General features: G+C 42.0%; 1 protein-coding gene across 1 annotated transcript; it reads right to left on the bottom strand.

Moving 5' to 3' along the window:
* Window positions 1–1,543: 1,543 nt before the first annotated feature.
* LOC131217555 (DExH-box ATP-dependent RNA helicase DExH10) lies at window positions 1,544–20,689 on the bottom strand. Its single transcript, XM_058212491.1, has 17 exons — window positions 20,576–20,689; window positions 19,413–20,440; window positions 18,040–18,354; window positions 17,811–17,915; window positions 17,581–17,649; window positions 16,408–16,575; window positions 16,241–16,312; window positions 16,037–16,153; window positions 13,215–13,439; window positions 12,858–13,016; window positions 5,094–5,183; window positions 4,640–4,735; window positions 3,535–3,688; window positions 3,312–3,460; window positions 3,110–3,205; window positions 1,885–1,977; window positions 1,544–1,785 (listed from the first exon to the last, which is right to left on the bottom strand). Exons 2-17 carry the CDS (start codon window positions 20,391–20,393, stop codon window positions 1,675–1,677), a joined length of 3,000 nt encoding a protein of 999 aa, XP_058068474.1. The 5' UTR covers window positions 20,394–20,440; window positions 20,576–20,689; the 3' UTR covers window positions 1,544–1,674.
* Between the last annotated feature and the right edge of the window lie 317 nt (window positions 20,690–21,006).

Raw genomic sequence — 21,006 nt, 5'->3', positions numbered from 1 at the left:
TTGATGTTCTCCACCTGCTTAAGATGCAGTTCCTCTTGGCTTCGAAGGTTTGAGATTAAAAGAGAATTCTATAGCACGATGAGCAGATTTCCATGGATGGGAAAGATAAATGGGTCTAGCTGCCTGCTTGCCTTGTTGACATCTTGACCTAAGTCTCTAATCGAAGTTGCGTGCACGACGTATACACATGCTTTTTTAACTTTCTTTTCTTTTCTTTTTTTTTGTTGTTTTTTTCATAATGATTCCTTGGCATGAACACTCCCCTCCTATTTTTAAGGAATGCTCATCCATCCGGGGGTGGCCCAGACCTAGTTCTCCTGGACTAGCTTCCAAAAGTTTCACCTCTAGATAGGCTGAATACTACATCTCAACTCTCAAAAATGGATTCCCCTATAGCTTATGATTATCATGCAACCCCAACTACTACCTTCCGAATAAATACGTAGTGGTGACAGTTACAATGGGATCAGATCAGTCCATCCAGTGTCCTACCATGGATGGTCCATGATTCATAATCCACGTTGACCTGACTCTTTCAACCAAAACTTCTGTGGCCAAAAGAAGTTTTTAATGGCCATCACCTCCTATGGTGCGGAAATGTCCTGCCGAAATTTGGATCTACTTCATTTTGGTATCTTTCTCTAAAATGAGCTGGTAAAAACGTCAGGGCGTCGATATATAATAAATGCATCAAGGTAGGCCCCACAGTCAAGGCCGCACTTAATCCGCGTCCCTCGTGGACAGTAAGAGTCAGAAACCCGTCAGCCAATAAATAACAGTGGAAGGTTCAGATCGTGTTATTTTACCATCCATGCTCTGCGAGGGCACTGGTACATCGGTCTATGGCCTGGGCTTGACTCCTGCTTCAGGCCGCGCTTTGAACGGAATGCTAGGCCTAGGGCTAGAAGAGCCAGGACAGGACCTTTTGAGCACATTTATAAATATAGAGCTGTGCTCAGGCGCAGATGGGTGCCTATTTCTTGTGGCCATCACGGGCTGAGGATTTGCACAGGCCTTGGTTGGTTTTACTTTGAAAGTCCGGTTTGTACAAATCCATGTTGACAGCCCTTGAGCACTGGCGGGGCTCCCAATAAGAGTGGGCCAAATCTCATCACCCCAAGCTAAACATCCATTTAATCCTCTGCATTTCCACCGGTGCCCATTAAGATCATGTGGATTAAAAAATTGGAAGAATTCATTCATTAGGTGGGCCACACAAGCACATTTTCAACATGTTCATTGATTTCAAAGGCATATATATATATATATATATATATATATATATATATATATATACATAGTCATCTTGATGAATGGACGATTCTGGTCCTGGGACCATTTGATCGCTATGATGCATCCCATTCCCACCTCTTCAGGCCAATGTGTCACTTATGCGTGGAAGAGGTGGGGATGCCATCATAAAGAAACCAAAACAAATGTTGTTTCACAGAGGAGCCATCTATCATGCCCACTGCTTCCACACCATCAAAGGCCTCCTCTGTCTTCTCAAAGTTAACAAGAAAAGCTTCAGAAAAAGAGGATGTGAAGAAAGGAAAAGGATCTCAAGAGAAACTGAAAGAACAACAATTTAATAAAATCTACATTCCTGTCTAGGGGATGGTATATAAAGAGTCACCGACGGCACTGAGCATGCATATGGAGGTAAAGCAAAAATCACAGGTAGAGAGAGCCGGCAAACATTATTCCTCTCCGGAGGCACTCACTAGCCGCTGCAAACTTGTTCTCCAGATCGGCTTCTCCTACAGCATGAGCAGCAGCACGCAACTGGAGAAAATCAAGATGTCCCATTAGAGTGTAAGAAGAAGAAATGTAGCTTCTTATTTTTCTTTCTTCTAATTATTCATCAAAGCCTGGTAAACCTACCTGGTTTAAAAACTCATCCAGCCTTCTTGCAAGGCGGATAATGCTTCCCTCAAAAATATCAGTCATTTCAATAATATCAGCAAAACTTGCACCCTGGGAGCCAACAAAATGGAATTTAAAATATTTTTATTTTTTAAAAAAAAAAAAGAAAACAAATCCAAAAACCAAAAGCAAGAGCATTTACTTGTACAAATAACAATCTGCAAAGCCCAAAGTATAATAAATATACACAACAACGTGATGTAAGGAGTAACTCTTGTTGGGTTTGTTTTTTTTTAAAGATAAAAATCATCAACGTCTAGAGCTACAAAATTCTCAGGCTATAGTTTCCAGTCAGACCTTGATATGATCAGCCTCATCACTGATGGCACACGTACCAAAAATCTCCTGGATTGAAAGATCCGGGATATATATATATATAGGCCTTTTCTTTGGTTGAATGCAAACCATTGCCGTATTTTCTGTCCAAACTGTTTATTTGTTGACCACCTACTGAAGGGTTGGGATTTTTCTGACATGAGGGGCTTTTGATACAATACATTCAACATTTTAACAGTAAATCAAGTAATAAGTGAAAGAATTGCACCATGCACCCAAAACTCTCAATTAGAAAGACATGCACTGAATGATGAACTGATAGTCATGATATTTTCTCACATGATTGTGTCATGCTCAATATTCACAAATATATATTTTTTTATCAGTAACATTCAGAAATATACTATCACATCTTCAATACAGATTGAACTGAACAAACTAAAATGAAAGAAACACAGTACATATTCCAATGTTGGAAAGTAGCCGTACAGAGCATTACTGGGAAAATTTAAATTAAGGGGCCTGTTTGGATAGTGGACAAGAAAAGAAAATGGATGACTTTTCCCATGATGGGATGTTTCCCTGTGTTTTGATAGCACTAAAAAAACAATCGTTTACCCAAGCACCATATTCCAATTCTCACAGACATGAGATACAAAGTGACCATTGCGAAAGCTTGATGAAATTTCCACTTGCTATCCAAACAAGAACCTCAAAAATAAAATCCATGTCTCAATAGTGCTCATGGAAATAATGGGAAACTCATCAATGTATAATCATTACAATTTCCTTTTCTTTTCTTTTCCCAAAATCCACACAGGACCTTTGAAAAAAAAAATGAAAAATAAAAAGCATGATAAAATTGGCGAAGATGTCAAAAAACAAAAACCTAAAATAAGTCACCAACCTTTGACCAACAATAGATGACATCCATCAAGTACGGACGCACAGTTGACTCCACATACTCGTCCACATTGACCTCCAACTTGCACTCGCGTTGTATCTGGAATTCAATTTTCAGGTAAAAATCAATAAAATTCTCTCTTTTTTTTTTCTCAAAAAATCATTTGCCAAAAACAAACATGTACTTAAACTCAAAGCTGACAAACCTCTGCAATTCTTCTTGCAGTGTCTTGAAGCTGTTGTAATGGCTTTGCAAGCTCAGTTCGCAGATGTATCTGCTCATTTGATTTATCTCCAGGAATGAAGCAGCTTGCAAGAGCTGCAACTTGATGGTGATCAAGATCATTGAATGTACCTAACCAACCACTATTCAGTTTCATCTACAACGGTTGATATCAAACAAGTATTGACGTGGAACAAGATAATCACCATTGAACATCAACTCAGTGACAAGGAGTTCATCTCCTGTGTCTATCAAGCAGGCAGCCCGTCCCTTCAATTGGACCAAACCATCAGCATCAACATGGCCCAGCCTCTTCAAAACTCTTGAACGATTTCTCAACTCATCACGGAATTTTTGAAGCTGCACAAATAAAATAAGCACTTCAAACCTCCAAAAGGGCGAAAATTAGCATGATTGCAAACAATCTTGTACCTCCATGGGCATCTAATAGGTGACCAAGGTTACAGAAACCTCAACATCTGTAACCTATGAGTGTGAGTGCTTGTGAATTCATCTTCTCTTTGAATATGACGACCCACATCAGAGGTGGGCTCCACAAGATGGGCACTGGACATTACGGTGGGCCCCACATGATAGATGACCCACATCAAGGTTGACTCTGCATTAAGGATAGTCCACGTTAAAAGTGGGCAACACATGATGGACGACCCACTTCCAAGGTGGACCCCGCATGATGGATAGTCCACATCGAAGGTGGGCCTCGCAAGGTGGATGGTCCACATTGAAGATAGGCCCCACATGATGAAGGGTTCACATTGAAGACAGGGCCAACATAATGAATGGTCCACATCAAAGGTTGGCCCCACATGAAGGACAGTGGATATTAAGGGTGGACCAAACAAACTTTTTTTTTTTTGTTAGCTTGTTAGTACACCCCACTGTCAGTTCACACTTCACTGTTAGCCACCCCCACTGTGGACCAAACAAACTTGAGTGATAAGTACTTATGTGATGTTGGAAACCAAACATACTTTTCTACTTTTTGGCTGATAAGTATGTTGCTTACTAAACATACTTATATGCTGAATAGGTAGAAAACAAGACAAACTACTTGACATATACGTAGCTTACTTAAAGTAACTTATGATCCAAGCGAGCACTAAATGACCAACAATGGATGAACCATGATAGGAACTATATAGAAATTAGAAACAGGAAATGGCCAGTATAAAAAATAGTAAGGCATTTAAAATTCACATAGATATTGAGAAAAGTCGAGAGATCTGTTGACTGTTCAACTGCCAAAATTGTAGCAAGCTAGATTTAACCATTCAACGGAAGTGTTAATACCTGAGAGTCCCGCATCTTGGATTTCAGCTGTTGAATTTCATGATTCACCTCTGCCTTCCTTTCGAAACATTTGGTTTGTTGTTCATTTTCCAACGACTATGAGAACATGGAATACAATTGCATAAAGTCAGTCCGAATTTTTAGGTAACTACAATATACTTGAATGAGATTCCATGGTTCTAAAGTTTAATTTCATAAGCAAGGACATCAAACTGGCAGCCTTAGCAGCCCAAACAAATAAATAGAAGATGGCAAGAGGCAGAACACCAGTACTGAGTAATTTAGGCATTTTAATATGAGGGAGGAGGTCTGGCTTCCACAAGCATAGTGATAAAGAAAGAGAAAAGCAGTGGTTTTAAGAACACATCCGTTTTTTTGGAGGTAAGCACACAGCCATTTGTATCTACCCAAGCTGGTCACATAACATATGTTTAAAATAAGTAACAGAACAAACCTTATGAAGTGGATGAGCAACCAATTTCTGCTCAAGCTCCTCGATTTGATTAACCAAGTCAACAAATTCTGGATCATCAATGCCCATATCCTGCCAAATAGTGTATTAGAAAGGGGTGAAAAGATCAGAAAACTCCAGAACTATAAAACCACAAGTTAGGGTATGATCAAGGTGATTGTTGGGAATGAAAGGCGGGGATCACTTAATGGAGAGTCCAAATCAATGACAAGACCCTTGCAGTAAAATTAATCTGGCCCATCCAATTTCCTATTATTGTAGATGGCTAGGATCATCCAATCACATTGATTCTTTGTGGACAGAGACAATAAAAACAGAAAACAAGAAAAGTAGGCAATCAAAGGTGTCACCCATGTGGCAGATGATCTGGATCAATGATCTGAACATTTCCAATATAATCAATCTAGACTCCACTTTCTCATACATTGATGGATGGATGGTTTAGATCATCTGATATGATCAAGCGACTTTACATGTGTAGCAATCTAAGGTAAGACCCACAGGCCACACGATGGTTGGTCAAGGTCGATGATCATATCTGTTCTAGTACAACAATTAAGATTGTCCAATTTTTAGGCTAGCAATCTAAGGTAAGACCCACAGGCCACACGATGGACGATCAAGGTCAATGTTCATATCTGTTCTAGTACAATCAATTAAGATTGTCCAATTTTATTTTATTTTTGAAAGGTAACTCATATTAAAGTTAAGGAAAAGAAAAGGAAAAAAAACAAAAAACAAAAGAAAGGAACTGCTGAAGAGGCAGCCCATTAGTACAGGAGAAACGAAAGATCAGTATTGGTCCCTTCCATGTGGGATGCCCATTCAGTAATGAGACATTTTGCGTAAGAAGAAACTAGGTGGGAGGGCTTCGCTTCGTTCTGAAAGCATCTCTTGTTTCTTTCAATCCATATAGTCCACCAGACCGCCAGGATACCAGTCCGCCAGATCCTGGATTTGATCTTCCCTAATCAGACCCCATGCCAGGCTTTGAGAAGAGTGTCCACTTCCTTAGGAAAACACCAGCTAACCTTGAAGCAAGAGAGAAAGGCGCACCAAACTGAATAGGCGAATGGACAGTGAATGAACAGGTGGTTAACCGATTCCTCCGAGGACATACAGCAAAGACAAACATTGGGAAGGATCATTCCTTTTTTTCCTGAGATTATCCAAAGTCAGAATTCGATTGTTCCCAACCAGCCAGCCGAAAACCTGATACTTTGGAGGGGCAGCATATTTCCAAAGGAAGTGGGAATGGTGATAGGGAGCAGGAGCATTGTTGGCCGATAGAATAGTGTAAAAGGATCTCACCATAAAAACAGATGTCTTATCAGGTTTCCAGAGAATGCTGTCGTTGCAGCCTTGAGTGATAGACGTTTCTTGAATATACTGCAACAGTTCGACAAAATGATCGGCTTCCCAGTCTTGAAGGTTCCTTCTACAAGGGATATTCCAAACAGGCTTGCCTGCAACGAGGGAGTAGTAATCGGCTATGAAGTTGAATTTCTTGCTCGCCACCCGATAAATGGACGGAAACTTATCTTTCAGCAGCTTGTCGCCTATCCACATGTCTTGTCAGAACTGAATACTGTCTCCCATTCCCACTTCAAAGCTGATCCATCGGGTGACCTCTTCTTTCATCCGACTGATAGCTCTCCACATCGCGGAGGCCCTATATAAAGAGGAGTCGGTCGTCCACCAGCCACCAATCGAACTCCCATATTTTCCTTTAATAATAGTATTCCACAGGCTGTCCTTTTCATAGCCAAGTCTCCAGATCCATTTTCCTAACAAAGCCCGATTCATCAGTCTGAGATCTTTAATCCCCGCTCCACCATCTTTGCAGGATTTGCAGACTTGATTCCAATTCATGAGGCTGAACTTCTTCCTAACTTCTTTGCCACTCCAGAGAAAGTTGCGCCTGAGCGTATCCATAGATTTGAGAACCGCAGCAGGGCAACGGAATAGAGACATGAAATAGGTGGGGGAGGTTGGACAGAGCTGATTTAATAAGCGTAAGTCTCCCGCCCATGGCTAAGTAACGACATTTCCATCCTGCAAGATGATTGCGGAAACGTTGTAAGACTTTTTCCCAATGATGCTTTTTGGGCTGCCCGACGCATAAGGGAAGACCCACGAAGACAGTTGGGAATGATCCCACACCACATCCCATAAGATCAGCTAGCGCCTCCTTCTCCTGATCCTCCAAATTAACCCCATATAATTTGGATTTGGACAGATTAACCTTCAGCCCAGCCACGACTTCGAAGCATCTGATCACCGTCCGTAGGTTGGCCACTGAATCTGGACTTGCTTCAGAGAAAATTAGAATGTCATCCGCAAATTGAACGTGGGACAGCGGGTCTTGCACTCTTTTCATTCGGACTCCCCTGAGGATGTTGACTGATTGAGCTTGCAAGAGCATAGCTGATAAAGCTTCACCAATGAAGAGGAAGAGGAAGGGGGAAAGGGGGTCACCTTGTCTTAGGCCACGGGAACTTTTGAAAAAACCTTTCGAGGATCCGTTTAGGATGACAGAAAAATGGGCAAAGTTGATGCACTCCTCAATCCAATGTCTCCATCGGTCACCAAAACCCATCCGCTTTTTCAGGTAGAGAAGGAATTCCCAATCCACGTGATCGTACGCCTTCTCCATGTCTAATTTACAAAAGATAAACTTCTCCTTGGATTGAGTGCTGGAGTGAAGACATTCGTTGGCGATAAGGGCGGCATCAATAATTTATCTTCCTGGAATGAACGCGCACTGGTTCAGGTTGATAATCGAGGCCATAACTTTCTTCAATCTATTAGCAAGCACCTTCGCCAGAATTTTATACAAACTGCTTATGAGACTAATCGGCCTGTAGTCTTGCAATTCGGAGGCACCCTGCAGTTTCGGAATTAGCGCGATGAATGTAGCACCAATATTTTTTGACAATCTTCCTCTTTCGAAAAATTCGTTGAAAAACAACAACACATCCTCTTGAAGGAGATCCCAGAATGTCTGAAAGAAAAGAATGGGGAATCCGTCGGGGCCGGGGGACTTATCACCCACCAGATCCTTTACAACGATTAGGATTTCTTCCATAGAGAAAGGAGACTCCAAAAACCTTTCATCTGCTACACTGATACGATTGAAATGAAGATTGTCCAAACGAGGTCTGTCCCATTTCTCTTTTTGGAGTAAATCTTGAAAGAAAGAAACCGCGGCACTGCTAATTTTATCCCTGTCGTCTGTCCATACGCCTTACAAAGAAATACAGGTGATGCGGTTGACCTGAGCTTGATAAGAAGCCATGTTGTGGAAGTAACTCGTATTCTTATCCCCTTGATCCATTTAAAACGGACTTTCTTCTTCCAGGAAATTTCCTCCTGATATATTTTGGCTGAAAGAGCTTGCACTAACCGAATTCTGTTCGCCAAAATCTGAGGAGACATTGGATTGTCTTCAGCTTGAGAATCTATCTTCTGAATTTCACTAAGAATGGAATCAAGCTCCTGCTCCGATCGGGACTTTTCCTCTTTAGACCACTGTTTAAGTTTATCCTTCAGAAATTTAAATTTGCAGCAAAGACGATATCCCGCATATCCCTGATATTGCGCCTCTTGCCACCATCCAGCGATCTTAGATTTGAAACCTAACATCTGAAGTCAGGCATTGTTAAAGCGGAACGGCCTCGGGCCTTAGTCTGCCTCCTCTACCGACAAGATCAAAGGCCAGTGGTCAGAAGTTGTCCTAGGAAGGATCAACTGAGAGGAGGAAGGCTAGAGGATTAGCCATTCGGAGGAGATTAGAAAACGATCCAATCTGCACAATATAGGGTCTAACCTCCCATTCGTCCAAGTGAAACGGGAACCAAGAAGGGGAAGGTCGATCAGACAGTTACTGTCGATCCAGTCGGAGAAAACAACCATCTGGGAAGTAGAGGACTTCCCCGAGGATTTTTCTGCCGCAAACCTAATGGTATTGAAATCCCCCGCGAAGCAAATAGGACCCTTGAAGCTCTGGCAGACAGATGATAATTCTTTCCAGAAAACGCTCCTCAAATTAAGGTCGTTGGGCCCGTAGACAGAGAAAATGAGGTAATCAGATCCCGTATTGCTATTCCTTAGAGTAACAGAAATAGGAAAAGAACCCACCGAAGTATTTCGAAGGGACCAGAGCGCGAATCTCCAAGAAATGACAATGCCACCTGAACTTCCCAAAGCTTCCTTAAGAACCCAGCTAGCGTCAAAAGCTTTCCAAATGGTACTCATGAGCCGATTATCCATCCTCTTGATCTTAGTTTCCTGAAGGCAGAGAATCTAGGGATTGCTTCTACTACAGGTAGACTTGATAAGTCTCTTTTTTTGTTTGGACCCCAGACCCCTGACATTCCAAGAAATTATCTTCATGGGACGACTTGACTTCCCCGTGCTCCTTTGGTCTCCCTTTCATTAGAACTAGCTGGAATGATTTCGGACCTGGTACATGGTTTTTTCTGATCTTTTTTCCTCCTTCCCCTTGGAGTTCGGTTCTGAGAGGATCTATTGAGATCCAACGGACGACCTTTGTTCTCTACGCACTGGAAGAGGGCAAGATAATCCTCAGGACAGTCACCGAAAGAGAGGCCCAGAAGTCTACCGATGTGGCCCATGGCATCCCGAGTCCATCTCTGATTCTGCATCTTCTTGCTCAGCTTGGCCCTTTGTTCATCCTCTAACAAACCGACAATAAGAATAGCTGATCTCATATGAATAGGTTCCGCTATTATGACTTCAGCTTCTGAATGCTCCTGAAACAGAGAGATGAGATTGAGATCGGCACCAACGTAAGGAGGTCTTTAAGGACGAGCGGGAAGACGGACCGTACGAATCATCGTCGGAGAACGGAGGATCAGATGGGGCGTCAAACAGGATTAGTTGGAGGTTTGTCTTCCCGCATAGAAGGCCCTGAATCGCAGAGGTTGCCAACATCCTCTACCGAAGGGAAAGCCGAGTATGGGGAAAGAGAGGGTTGGAAAGATTGCGAAGTGGGAGGTAAGGTAGGGGGGACAGGTGTCCGGTTGAGATCAAATGGAGAAAATCCATCTTCACCATCCGCAGAGGGACAGGAGGGATCAGGAATAGGGCTAATGGCGTGGCCAGGATGGAGGGTGAGAAGGGGCGGTATGGGCGACATGTGGCAAACGGCAAGAGGACTCGAAGAGGGAGCCACCGCCTTCTCTGCAATAGGCCGTGCAGGTGTTGGTAGGCTGGAAGGTAGGTGGGACACGTCGTTGCAGGGAGATGGCTCTCTTCTCACGCCACATGAGATGGACGGCGCTGACGGGCTGGCGAGGGACGCGACTCGAGACGGGCAGACAAATGTGCTCCCGCCACGTGGTGAACGATCAGGGCGATTCGCAGGAGAGGGAGTAATTGCCTCACCTACCCCAAAAGAATTCTCCAGTGGTCCGCGGGTGCACCAAATGCGGTGTGCGTCTGTGCCTCTGGTTCTGTCGAAGGAGATTTCCGGCGGATGAAAAACAGGCTTGCTCCGCCAAAGGTCCCCCCAGCGCGGGAAGGGGGAACCGGGATCTTCTCTCTGGACCGGTAGCTCAAGGGATCTATCGTCAGCGAAAATCGAAATTGAAGATGGAAGGGGAAGACCTTTCTTTCTCCTGATGCAAAATCGAATCACCCCCATCTCCACTCCCCAGGTTGTCTTCAAATCAAGTTCGACAAGGGATCCTAAGCACGAAGCAACATCCCGGAAAAAGCGATCGTTCCAAAGTTCTAGCGGAACCCCCCAGACAAGGATCCACGCCTCATCGAAGCCAAACGCTGAGAATTCGTTCCATGGAATGACTCCCCGTACCACCTCGTCCCTGTGAATAACTCTTGCTATCAGTAATGGATCCAGCTTAACTCCCGGGTCACCTTTAACCCAGACCTCGTTATAGCCTATGGGCCGAAGACTGAACGAGCCAGCTCAAATGTTGGTGCTTCCTTCGATCCAGTCAGAAATTTGCTCGATGGTGGCATAGTCCTGACTCAAGATGACTACCGTGTCTTTCAATGTTTCCTTTGCTCGCAGCAGGTCCTCGGAGTTGATGCGAATGGCGTTTGGGGGATCGGTGGAGATGATGGGGGAATGAGAGTGAGGTGTGATCAGCGAATGCGGGACAGAGCAGCCTTGGTAATCTGTAGAAGACTGATGAAGCACGGGATTCTGGGGCTTGTGAGGAGGAGGTTTAAGTAGCGCCTCCCCAAAAGAGATGGTTTGAGATTAAAGACGAGGAATAGGAGCTGGAGTAGTTGTAACCTTGTTAGTTGTGTTTGAATCGAGGGAGGTCCTATTGGTATTCCGTTCGGGACCAAATCTAGCTCTTTGCACTAACATCTTCTCCCCACCAAAACTCTGTCTATGTAACATCTCCACCGCCCGAGACAGTTCAGCCTCGGAACTCATCCTGATAAGGGCAAATCCCCTATACTCACTAGTTTTCTTATCTCGGGGCATGATTACGTCCATGACTGCGTCTGCCCTCCCGAAAACTCTCTCGAGATTGAGAGGAAACCATCCCCTCGGATAGCCTTTGACGAAAAGAGTGGGTAGGGAGTCATATTTGCTCCTCTTCGAAGATCTTGCCCGCGATCGTCCTCCCGCCACCATCCAAGGATTTGCAGACGTACCTAGATTGTTGGCCCCTTCTTCTTCTTGACCGTATGTACATTCATTGTCTCCGTTCTCATTGATTATCTTACTCACTTGTTCATCACTTCGATTTCTCGTCCTCACCGGAGCACCGCTCATCATCTACCTCATTTGAGTCCCTAGCTGATTATCTTACTCACCTGTTCATCACTTCCCATTCACCGTAGCATGTCCAATTTTTAGGTCATTGATCGATTGATAGGAGTGTCAATAAAACTGATACTTGAGTTAAGTGAAATCGATGGTGAGCCCATAAGATGAATAAACCATATCCTCCATGATCAGACTTTTTACAGTACAGCAAATTTGAACCATGCATTTTTCTAGCCATAATAAGATGGTTAGGATCATTCAATCAAAGTAACTAGTGAGAAGCATAGGCAATCAACAGTGGGCCCCACAAACTGGACAATCCAGATCAATGACTAGACCTTCAGTCGCATCCATTTTCTTAGCACTAATCAGATGGTTATGATTGTTCGGTCAAAGTATTTTTTGTGAGTAACAGGAAATGAAAAGTGAGGCCAAATGATGGACTGTCCTGATCAATGAACAGACCTTTCCAAACAAGATCAATGGGTACTCCACTGCCTGGCAATTGAGAAAATGATTAGCATTATCTTTATTGAAATGACTATTGGGAATCATGAAGAATCAAACATGGAGCCACATGACGATTGGTCCAAAACAATGACTGGACCCTTGTGGAACCAAATTAGTTGTAAATTTAAAAAATGCTTCTAGTAACCAAATTAGTAATAAATTTAAAACTAGGTTAGATTCAAACACGCAAGTAACATTGGTCCAGATAAGTCATAACAAGAAAATGTCAATCAACAAACTAAACAGACAACCACCATAAATGTGTATGCCTCTCAAAAATCATTTTGATCAGATGATCCTAACCACCCGATCCAAGTACTGGAGACTGGACAGTTCAGAACAGTATATTGGATTGATACCGTGCTTTTTTTTTTCTTTTTTTTGGGGGGTGTATGTACCTGTGTGTGGAAGATTAATACCATAGTTAAGTTAAAATGAACTTAAAGAGTGGAGCAGGAGGATACCTTCACAGGATCAAGTTTTGGCAAGCCTTGGGGAAAGCGCGTCCCCAGCTGCTGTACTGCAAGGAGTATACTTTGTCTTGCTTCTGCTGGCCGGAGATCAGAAGATAAAGATATTTTTATACTGCTGAGAGCACAAATTAGAGGCAACTGCACAGGAACCTACAACAGAAAAAACTAATGAAATTCAGTTCTTTTATCAGCAACCATGAAACAAAATAAAACAAATAATAACAATACCAACTTGTCGACAGAATTCAAATGAATTAACTTAGGTTCTCCGAGTTTGAACTGCCTAGCTGATAAAGAAATATGAACTAACCCTGATAAAATTGTTGCTTCCCATGAGCTTCAACTCACCACGTGCATTTCACCCTTTTCACCAGGACGAGGAGGGCATGGCTTTGGGCGAGAACCATTCTCACTTAGACCAGGAGAACAATGAAGCAAGGTGTCCACTATGTAAACACTACTGCGCAAAGAAGCCAGTGCAGAGGGTAAAGTGCCCAATGCTGCAGCAGGCTTTTTAACCACGCTGACCACCACACCCCAACCCCAATCAGTTCCACCATCCCGTACCTTAACCTGCAATATTGAAGCACCAGGAAAAACTGAGATGAACAAAATGATGAAAATGTCAGTCTAAATGGGAGCAGACTTGAAGCCTAAACCTTATCAGATGTAAATTACAACTGAAGCTGAACTACATGATAAAATCATCAAACATGTCCACCTAAAATGGAGCAGACTTGAAGCCTAAATCTTATCAGGTGTTAATCGCAACTTGAAATGATTCAAACATCCCTGAAGGGGCAAATGATTTTGCCGACTCCCTTGATAAGCAGTCTCTTTGTCTTATTAATGTGCAGGACCTTCCATCCATTGTCTTGACAGATATGATGCAATCTTCTCTTTGTTGTCTTAAAAAATTTTGATTCCAATAAAAAAGATCAAAGAATTAACATTGCAAAAAAGGTTAATGTCAGTAACACAGCAAGAGAAATATGACAAGAAAAGCATTGTCTTCCAAAAAATGATAAGAATATTAACAGTAAACAGTCCACTTATGAATGAAAAAGAACTGAATCAATAACAAGGAACTAAGGTGTCGTTTGGTAAACTGAAAAATAAGGTCTGAAAATTAATTTAGGTGCTGAAAGTTAAAAGTACCGAATTTTAATACTTAAAAAGTACTGAAATATTTGTTTGGAAATTTTTCTAAAAGAAGTTCTGATATCTGAAAATGAGCACTTTTTTTATAAAAACTTATTTGGTAAACACAAACTAAAAAGTCTGAAAATTAGAAAGTTGTCATATTTACCCCTGTTGTCCTAATTCTACACAAACTAAAATTTCTGTAATGTTTATTTGCCATCCAACATCTTGATTAGGTCACACAAACCTGGGTGAAGGGAAAACACAAATATCAGATTGATCCACAACTTTTGTGGCTCTTGTGAAGTTTTTAATGGTGGGCATTCAATCCCCACTCTTTTGTATCATATGGTCCACCTGAGATTTGGATCCACTTCATTTTTGGGATGATGCCCTAGCATGATTCGGAAAAACTAATAGACGGGTTGGATATACAGCACATCGAGGTGGGCCTCATGGTCAGGGCAACGCCCACTAACATGTTAGCTGGTAACAGCTATGAAATCTCTTTTACTCGATTGTGTGTGGATTGCCTGCAGTGGAACATGACATATGGACCGGTATTGGTTGACATACAAAGCTCCATGCACCCCACTACCATGATGTATGTGTTATATCCACACCATCCATCCATTTTGTTAGGTCATTTTAGGGCACGAACCCAAAAATGAGGTAGATCCAAATCTTAGGTGGACCATACCAAAGGAAACAGTGGTGTGATTGATGCCCACCATTAAAAACTCATTAGGGTCCTCTGTAATGTTTATTTGGCATCCAACTTGTTGATCGAGGCACACAGACCTGGGTGAAGGGAAAACACAAATATCTGCTTGATACAAAACTTTTGTGGCCCTTAATGATTTTTTAATAATGGGCATTCCATCACTGTTTCCTATGGTGTGGTCCACCTGAGATTTAGATACCATTCATTTTTTTTATCATGCCCTAGAATGATTTAGAAAAAACTGATGGACGGCTTGGATATACAACACATACATGGAGATAGGGCCACGGTCAGGGCAACATTCACTAACATGTTACACGGTAACCGCCCCCTCCCTTTTACTCGACTCATGTTGTAGAACAGCACATAGGTCGGTACCATTTGACATGGCAAAGTTATGTGGGTCCCACCATGATGTGCATTATATCCACACCGTCCATCCATTTTGTCAGATAATTTTACAGCATGAGCCAAAAAATGAGGCAGATCCAAATCTTAAGTGAACCACCACCACAAAAAAAAAAAAAAAAAAAAAAAGTGGGGATCAAATGCTTACCATTGAAAGCTACTTGGGGGCCCACAAATTTTGGATCAATCTGAATTTGTGTTTTCCCTTCATCTAGGTTCATGTGATCTTATGAACAAGTTGGATGGAAAAGAAAACATCACAGTGAACCCTCGGAAGGTTTTAATTGTTGGCGTCATTGCCCCCATTGCTTTCTGGTGTGGTCTACTTAAGCTTTGGATCTGTTTCATTTTTTGGCTCATGTCCTAAAATGATCTTGCAAAATGGATGGATGACGTGGATATAGTGCATACACTATGGTGGGGCCCACGAAACTCACACTTTCACACGTAACTATGCAATACACTTTCAAAGACCACAAGGGTGATAATGTCTTTTCAAAATGCTTATAGGGTTATTTTTTGTCAACAGTTATTGAAAATTTTAAAAGCAAATCACTGACCGCGTTCAGCTATAAGAAATAAGTCAAGGGCGTGTGACTGAAAAATAAATCACTAATTTTAAGCGATTTTTAATATTAAGTGCTTAATGTCTTACCTTTACCAAACGATCTGAAATTTCAAAATCGCTGAAAATGACAATTTTCAGTGATAAGTTCTGCAATTAAGTTTTACCAAACAGCACCTAAGAATAAATGCTGTCCTCTTATCAAGTAAAAGGAACTGAGTAAATAGGTCAACCAGCAAATGAAGAATCAAGCTCAGAGTAATGATAACATTGGCAGATTACCACTACATCTGTCCATCAAAAAGATTGTGCATAGGAGTTGCGACATACCAGCCTACCAGGAGTCAGGAAATACAGAACCCTTTCAGGTCTGCTTATTTCTGACATCATCTTCTTCTCAAGTTGGCCTATATCAAGTCTCATCTTGTGATACTCAGCAAGTTCGGCCTATACATGAGAAGAAACAGAAAGTTCATCATGCAACTTAACTGGGTTGAATAACACATTCAGAAAAATAGAGTGGCAAACAATCACCTCCCCTGAGGCATCAAGCATCTCAGCTTCCTTTTCAAGCTTTGAAACCTTTTGACCAATATCTGGCAATGCCTGAATGGAGTAAAACAAATTACCATACATAGCATGATCTACTGGTAACTAAGAAGCCGCTAAGATGCAGATAAAGAAAAGGATCCGAAGAAAACCTTCTCATACTGGAATTGGTGAAAGGAATTCTTGATGACATGCTCAGCTGTAAATTGGCCCTCACTACGACTCATCAAATTCAAAATCGAGTAGTAGCTCAGTCTGAAGGTACTGACCAGAGGAGCAGGTTTACCCAAAACCATGTCCTTGAGAGTATTCATCTCCACCTAGAAAATTTAAAATAAAAGAGGATTGAATCCTTAAACAAACCATATATAATTTTTGAAACATCTAGATATACCAAGTTACCATCCATGAGATGAGACCAAGGTGAATATGTCCGTAGAAACTGCATAACTTCAAAATGGCACAAGATAATACACAAATTTATGAAAGTTAAGAATATGGAAAGACCAACCCAGATCGAGTGATTTTATTTTTTTTAAATATGTAGATCGAGTGATTTTTTTTTTTAAATATGTAGATCGAGTGATTATTTTATTGGCATAAAATATATATATATATATATAACTGAACCATATGCTGATCACAGAACTCTAAAGACAGTAACAAAACTGAACCTCCAATTGAATGGCCAAAAGATTTCAAGTTTGGAAAGCCATAAACACCAACTGTGAGAGAAGTGTGACAATAACATAACACATACGTAAAACATCATGTCTAAGAACATGATCAGAAATGTTTGACGCACATGCCACCATATTTGTACCTTCTAATGATGGACGAAGAAATGCAGTATTAACCCTTACATCCATCTTATCCAGATTCAAATTTGGAATATCTGAGACTACTTTTGACTTGCAACAAAGTATACCCTTAAGGAAGCCTTTGAAGTATTTTACAGAGACACAGTAGCCAGATTCAGAACTGGACAAATGCATCTGAGCTTGTAGATGCCGCAAGGGGAGAGCCATGGTTGCAAAATCCCATGACAATATTGACCTCATTATTGGAAATTTGTGAAGAATGTTTCGCAGCCAACATCCTAATGAAAACCTCATCAACAATAACTCATGGAATGTTAGAATGCGTATGGACAATACTGGATTATATGGATAGCTGCTCATAAGCTAACCTAATGTTTGATTGAGCATTCCTTCAACAATTCCATGTTAATATTAGATAGATGTAGCCCTTTAAGGAGACAAATGATGTAAGGAGACAAATGATGCAAGAGAATAATAAAGAGAATCAATTGACCATAAATATACCTCCTCGTCAATCATTATGATACAAATACCACGTTCATCTTTTCCACGTCGTCCAGCTCTTCCACTCATCTATCCACACATACCAAGCATAGAAGTGAGAATTAATTGGATATACATATATGTCTGTCTGTGTGCATATATGTGTGGGTATATGTGTGTATCACAGTCTGTGTGCATATGTATTTGTGTGTACATATATTACCAACATCCAACTTCAAACCTTCACCTACCTGGATATATTCTCCAGATCCAATATAACGGTGACTATCGCCATCCCATTTCTTAAAAGATGTGAAAACAACAGTTTTTGCAGGCATGTTTAAGCCCATAGCAAACTATTCCACATAGAAGCCCACAAAGAAAGGGTTAAAATGCCATTTAAAATTACGAAATGAAGATAAAAGGTGATTGAAGGAAAAGGTAACTACTTCAAAGAAACCAGATAGGTGATCATCTTACTGTTTCTGTGGCAAACAGGGCCTTTACGAGGCCCTCTTGGAAGAGAAGCTCCACCAATTCCTTAATTATCGGTAGAAGGCCTGAATGATGTACAGCAATACCTCGTTTAAGAAGTGGCAGCATTAATTCAATAGCAGGCAAATTTCTGTCCTCTTCACTCAAGCAAAGTATTGCATTTTTGAAAACCTCTTCCACGCTATCTTTCTCCTCTTTGGTGTTGAAGTCAAGCTTGGACATGGACATTGCGTGCTGTTCACACTCTCTTCTACTGAAGTTAAATATGATAACTGGTTGAAATTTTCGTTCCATGATCATCTGAAATATGAGAGATTTTTTCCAACTTAAGCACTGAACAGAAAGTAATACACCATTCTCAACAAGAGAGAACGAGAGCAATGCAACAATAGATTTGCTGCAAGAGAAACCAGAGGAAAAATGATAGGTAACAACTGAATTTAAACGAACCCTCATCTACCAAGAAGTGCTAATCAACACGCATAATACTCAACGGTGTAGAAACAATATCCACAAATGGCCATAAGACAGGCAATGCCTCTTTTCTTTTGTCAGACAGCATACAAGAATACATCCAAAATCACGTGATAATTTATTTATCAAATGATATGCATGGAGCAGAAGGACCCCGCTATAAAGTGATTCACTGAGCATTTTTGAAAAGCATTTCAGTTATTGTTACTGGAAAGCAAATCCAGCTGTTTTCAAAATGCAAATGAAGTGTGGCAACGCATGTAGAAGAAAATTGTGGAAATATTTCAATTCTCACCAGAGATGTTAAGTCCAGGGCTGCAAACAAACGCGAGGGCATTATTTGGGAAACTAATGTGGAATTAACGTCTCTAAAATAGAAGCATCAGTAGACAAGACTTGAATGATGGGTTAGTTGCTCGAGAAAAATACTTCCACAAGTGAGCAAGAACAACTAGCAATCACAAGGTATTGAACAAAGCTTGGCATAGATTAGCAGCATTTTCATTTGGGCAGGCATTCCTTACAGATGTGTCCTCCCATTCAGTGATACGGATCACTCATCTGGTGGGACCCACCATGGATCAAGAACCTCATCAATTTGACAATGCAAGCCATCCAATTAGGCTCTTGCTCATTTCATATGGACCATTTGGCTATATTTATATTCATCAATTTGTCGATGAACAATAAGATGGCTAGGGTTGTTCCCCAAGGTTTTCTTTATGCGCGCGCCCGCGCGCACACACACACGGTTTGGGCACCCAAGGGTAGCGCCGTATGAACAGGGTGATGTCCCAAATTAAAATGCCAAGGTTGCACCAAGTCGAAATCTCAATGCCAATAATAACAAAAAAAAAAAAAAAATTTAAAAACGTATTTGGTACCTTTACAATCTTATAAATGTCTGAACCCCCTGAAGCAGTTCCACCCTTCGCAATCCTCCCACCTGCTTTCGGACCCCCGCTCCTATTCCCATCTCCCTGCTGCTTCTTCTGCTTCGCAAATGCATCCTGCAACTTCATGAAATTCTCCTCCTTGAACTGCTCATTCTCATCAACAACAAGATACAACCCAGACCCACCCATGGGAAACACATAGTGCTGCAGAGGGGTTGGTCGGAAATCTGTGTACACCACATGACAAGGCTGCTTATGGATACTACAGATCCATTCCGCAAACTCTGTCGCATTCGACAATGTCGCCGACAAGAACACCATCTTAATTGCAGGCGGCAGGAATATAATACTCTCTTCCCAAACTACCCCCCTCTCCCGATCCCTCATATAATGGATCTCGTCAAAGATAACCCATGCAACTTCCTTCAGGACCTCAGAGCCACGGTACAGCATGCCCCGTAGGATCTCCGTCGTCATGACAAGACAGCTTGCATTTGGTGATAGCGTGACATCGCCAGTCATCAATCCAACATCCGAGAACTCTTGATGCAGCTCACGGTACTTCTGATTGCTAAGCGCTTTTAAAGGAGACGTGTAAATGACACGCTGCTTCTCCCTGAAGGACATCGCAATTGCATACTCCGCAACGGCAGTCTTCCCAGCGGAGGTGTGGGCAGAGACTAGGACAGACTCATTGCGTTCCAGACATGCAATTGACACTTTCTGGAATGGGTCAAGATCGAACGGGTAGGATTTCGCAGGATCCCCTGTGTATGTAGGATTCGAGTGAGTGCCGTAGACATCTGAATCCTTTGCGAAGGTGTAGTCGGTGGGAACCGCAACCTCATGGACACATGTACGGGCAATACTACGGCGTTTCGGTGTGGAATCTGGTTTGGGGGTTTCATCGGGTGTGGATTCAGAAGGTTCCGGAGCTTTCCGCTTGCTGGGAGTATGAGATTCCTCCATTTACAGTGAAAGATGCAGTCGGTCTTTCAGGATACTGGAATTTCTCTCTGTACAGGTTTTTAACCAGAGAAAGGGGCAAAATCAGTAAGAGATGGACTCTTATAACTCTTTTGGTGTGATTTTGGGGCGAAAATAAAAGAAATCAATAGAAGAATTTAGGGTTTTGTGAACTTTTTGCTTACCTGAAATCGGGAGAAATGATGGATATTCTCCGCAGCTGAGACGAGAGGGAGAAGAAACCCTAATCGCCGCAGTAATGAAGGGAATGGCGCCAACTGGTTGAATTTTCAGCTATTTTATTTATGAAGAATAATGAAAAGACGGTTTTATCCCTGCCCTCTGTCAAGAAAGCCTTGGGTGTCCTTCGTACGGACAAACCGGTGGGGACGCCGTTTGGGCCATCATTGGTCGGTGCTCTGTGGGACCCACCATGATGTATGTGTTTTATCCACACCGTCGATCTTTTTACGTATCATTTTAGGGCGTGTTTGGTCGGACCGATCCCATGGGATTAGGAGGGATGGGATCGGTTTTAAGGTAACGATGGCAGTGTCAGTGGACGGTTGGACATCCCATGGGATCCTTATCTCTTGGGACTTACAACGCCTGCTTG

This window comes from Magnolia sinica, chromosome 10, assembly GCF_029962835.1.
Source record: "Magnolia sinica isolate HGM2019 chromosome 10, MsV1, whole genome shotgun sequence".
In the NCBI taxonomy this organism is placed as follows: Eukaryota; Viridiplantae; Streptophyta; class Magnoliopsida; order Magnoliales; family Magnoliaceae; genus Magnolia; species Magnolia sinica.
This window is presented reverse-complemented; position numbering and strand designations above follow the sequence as displayed.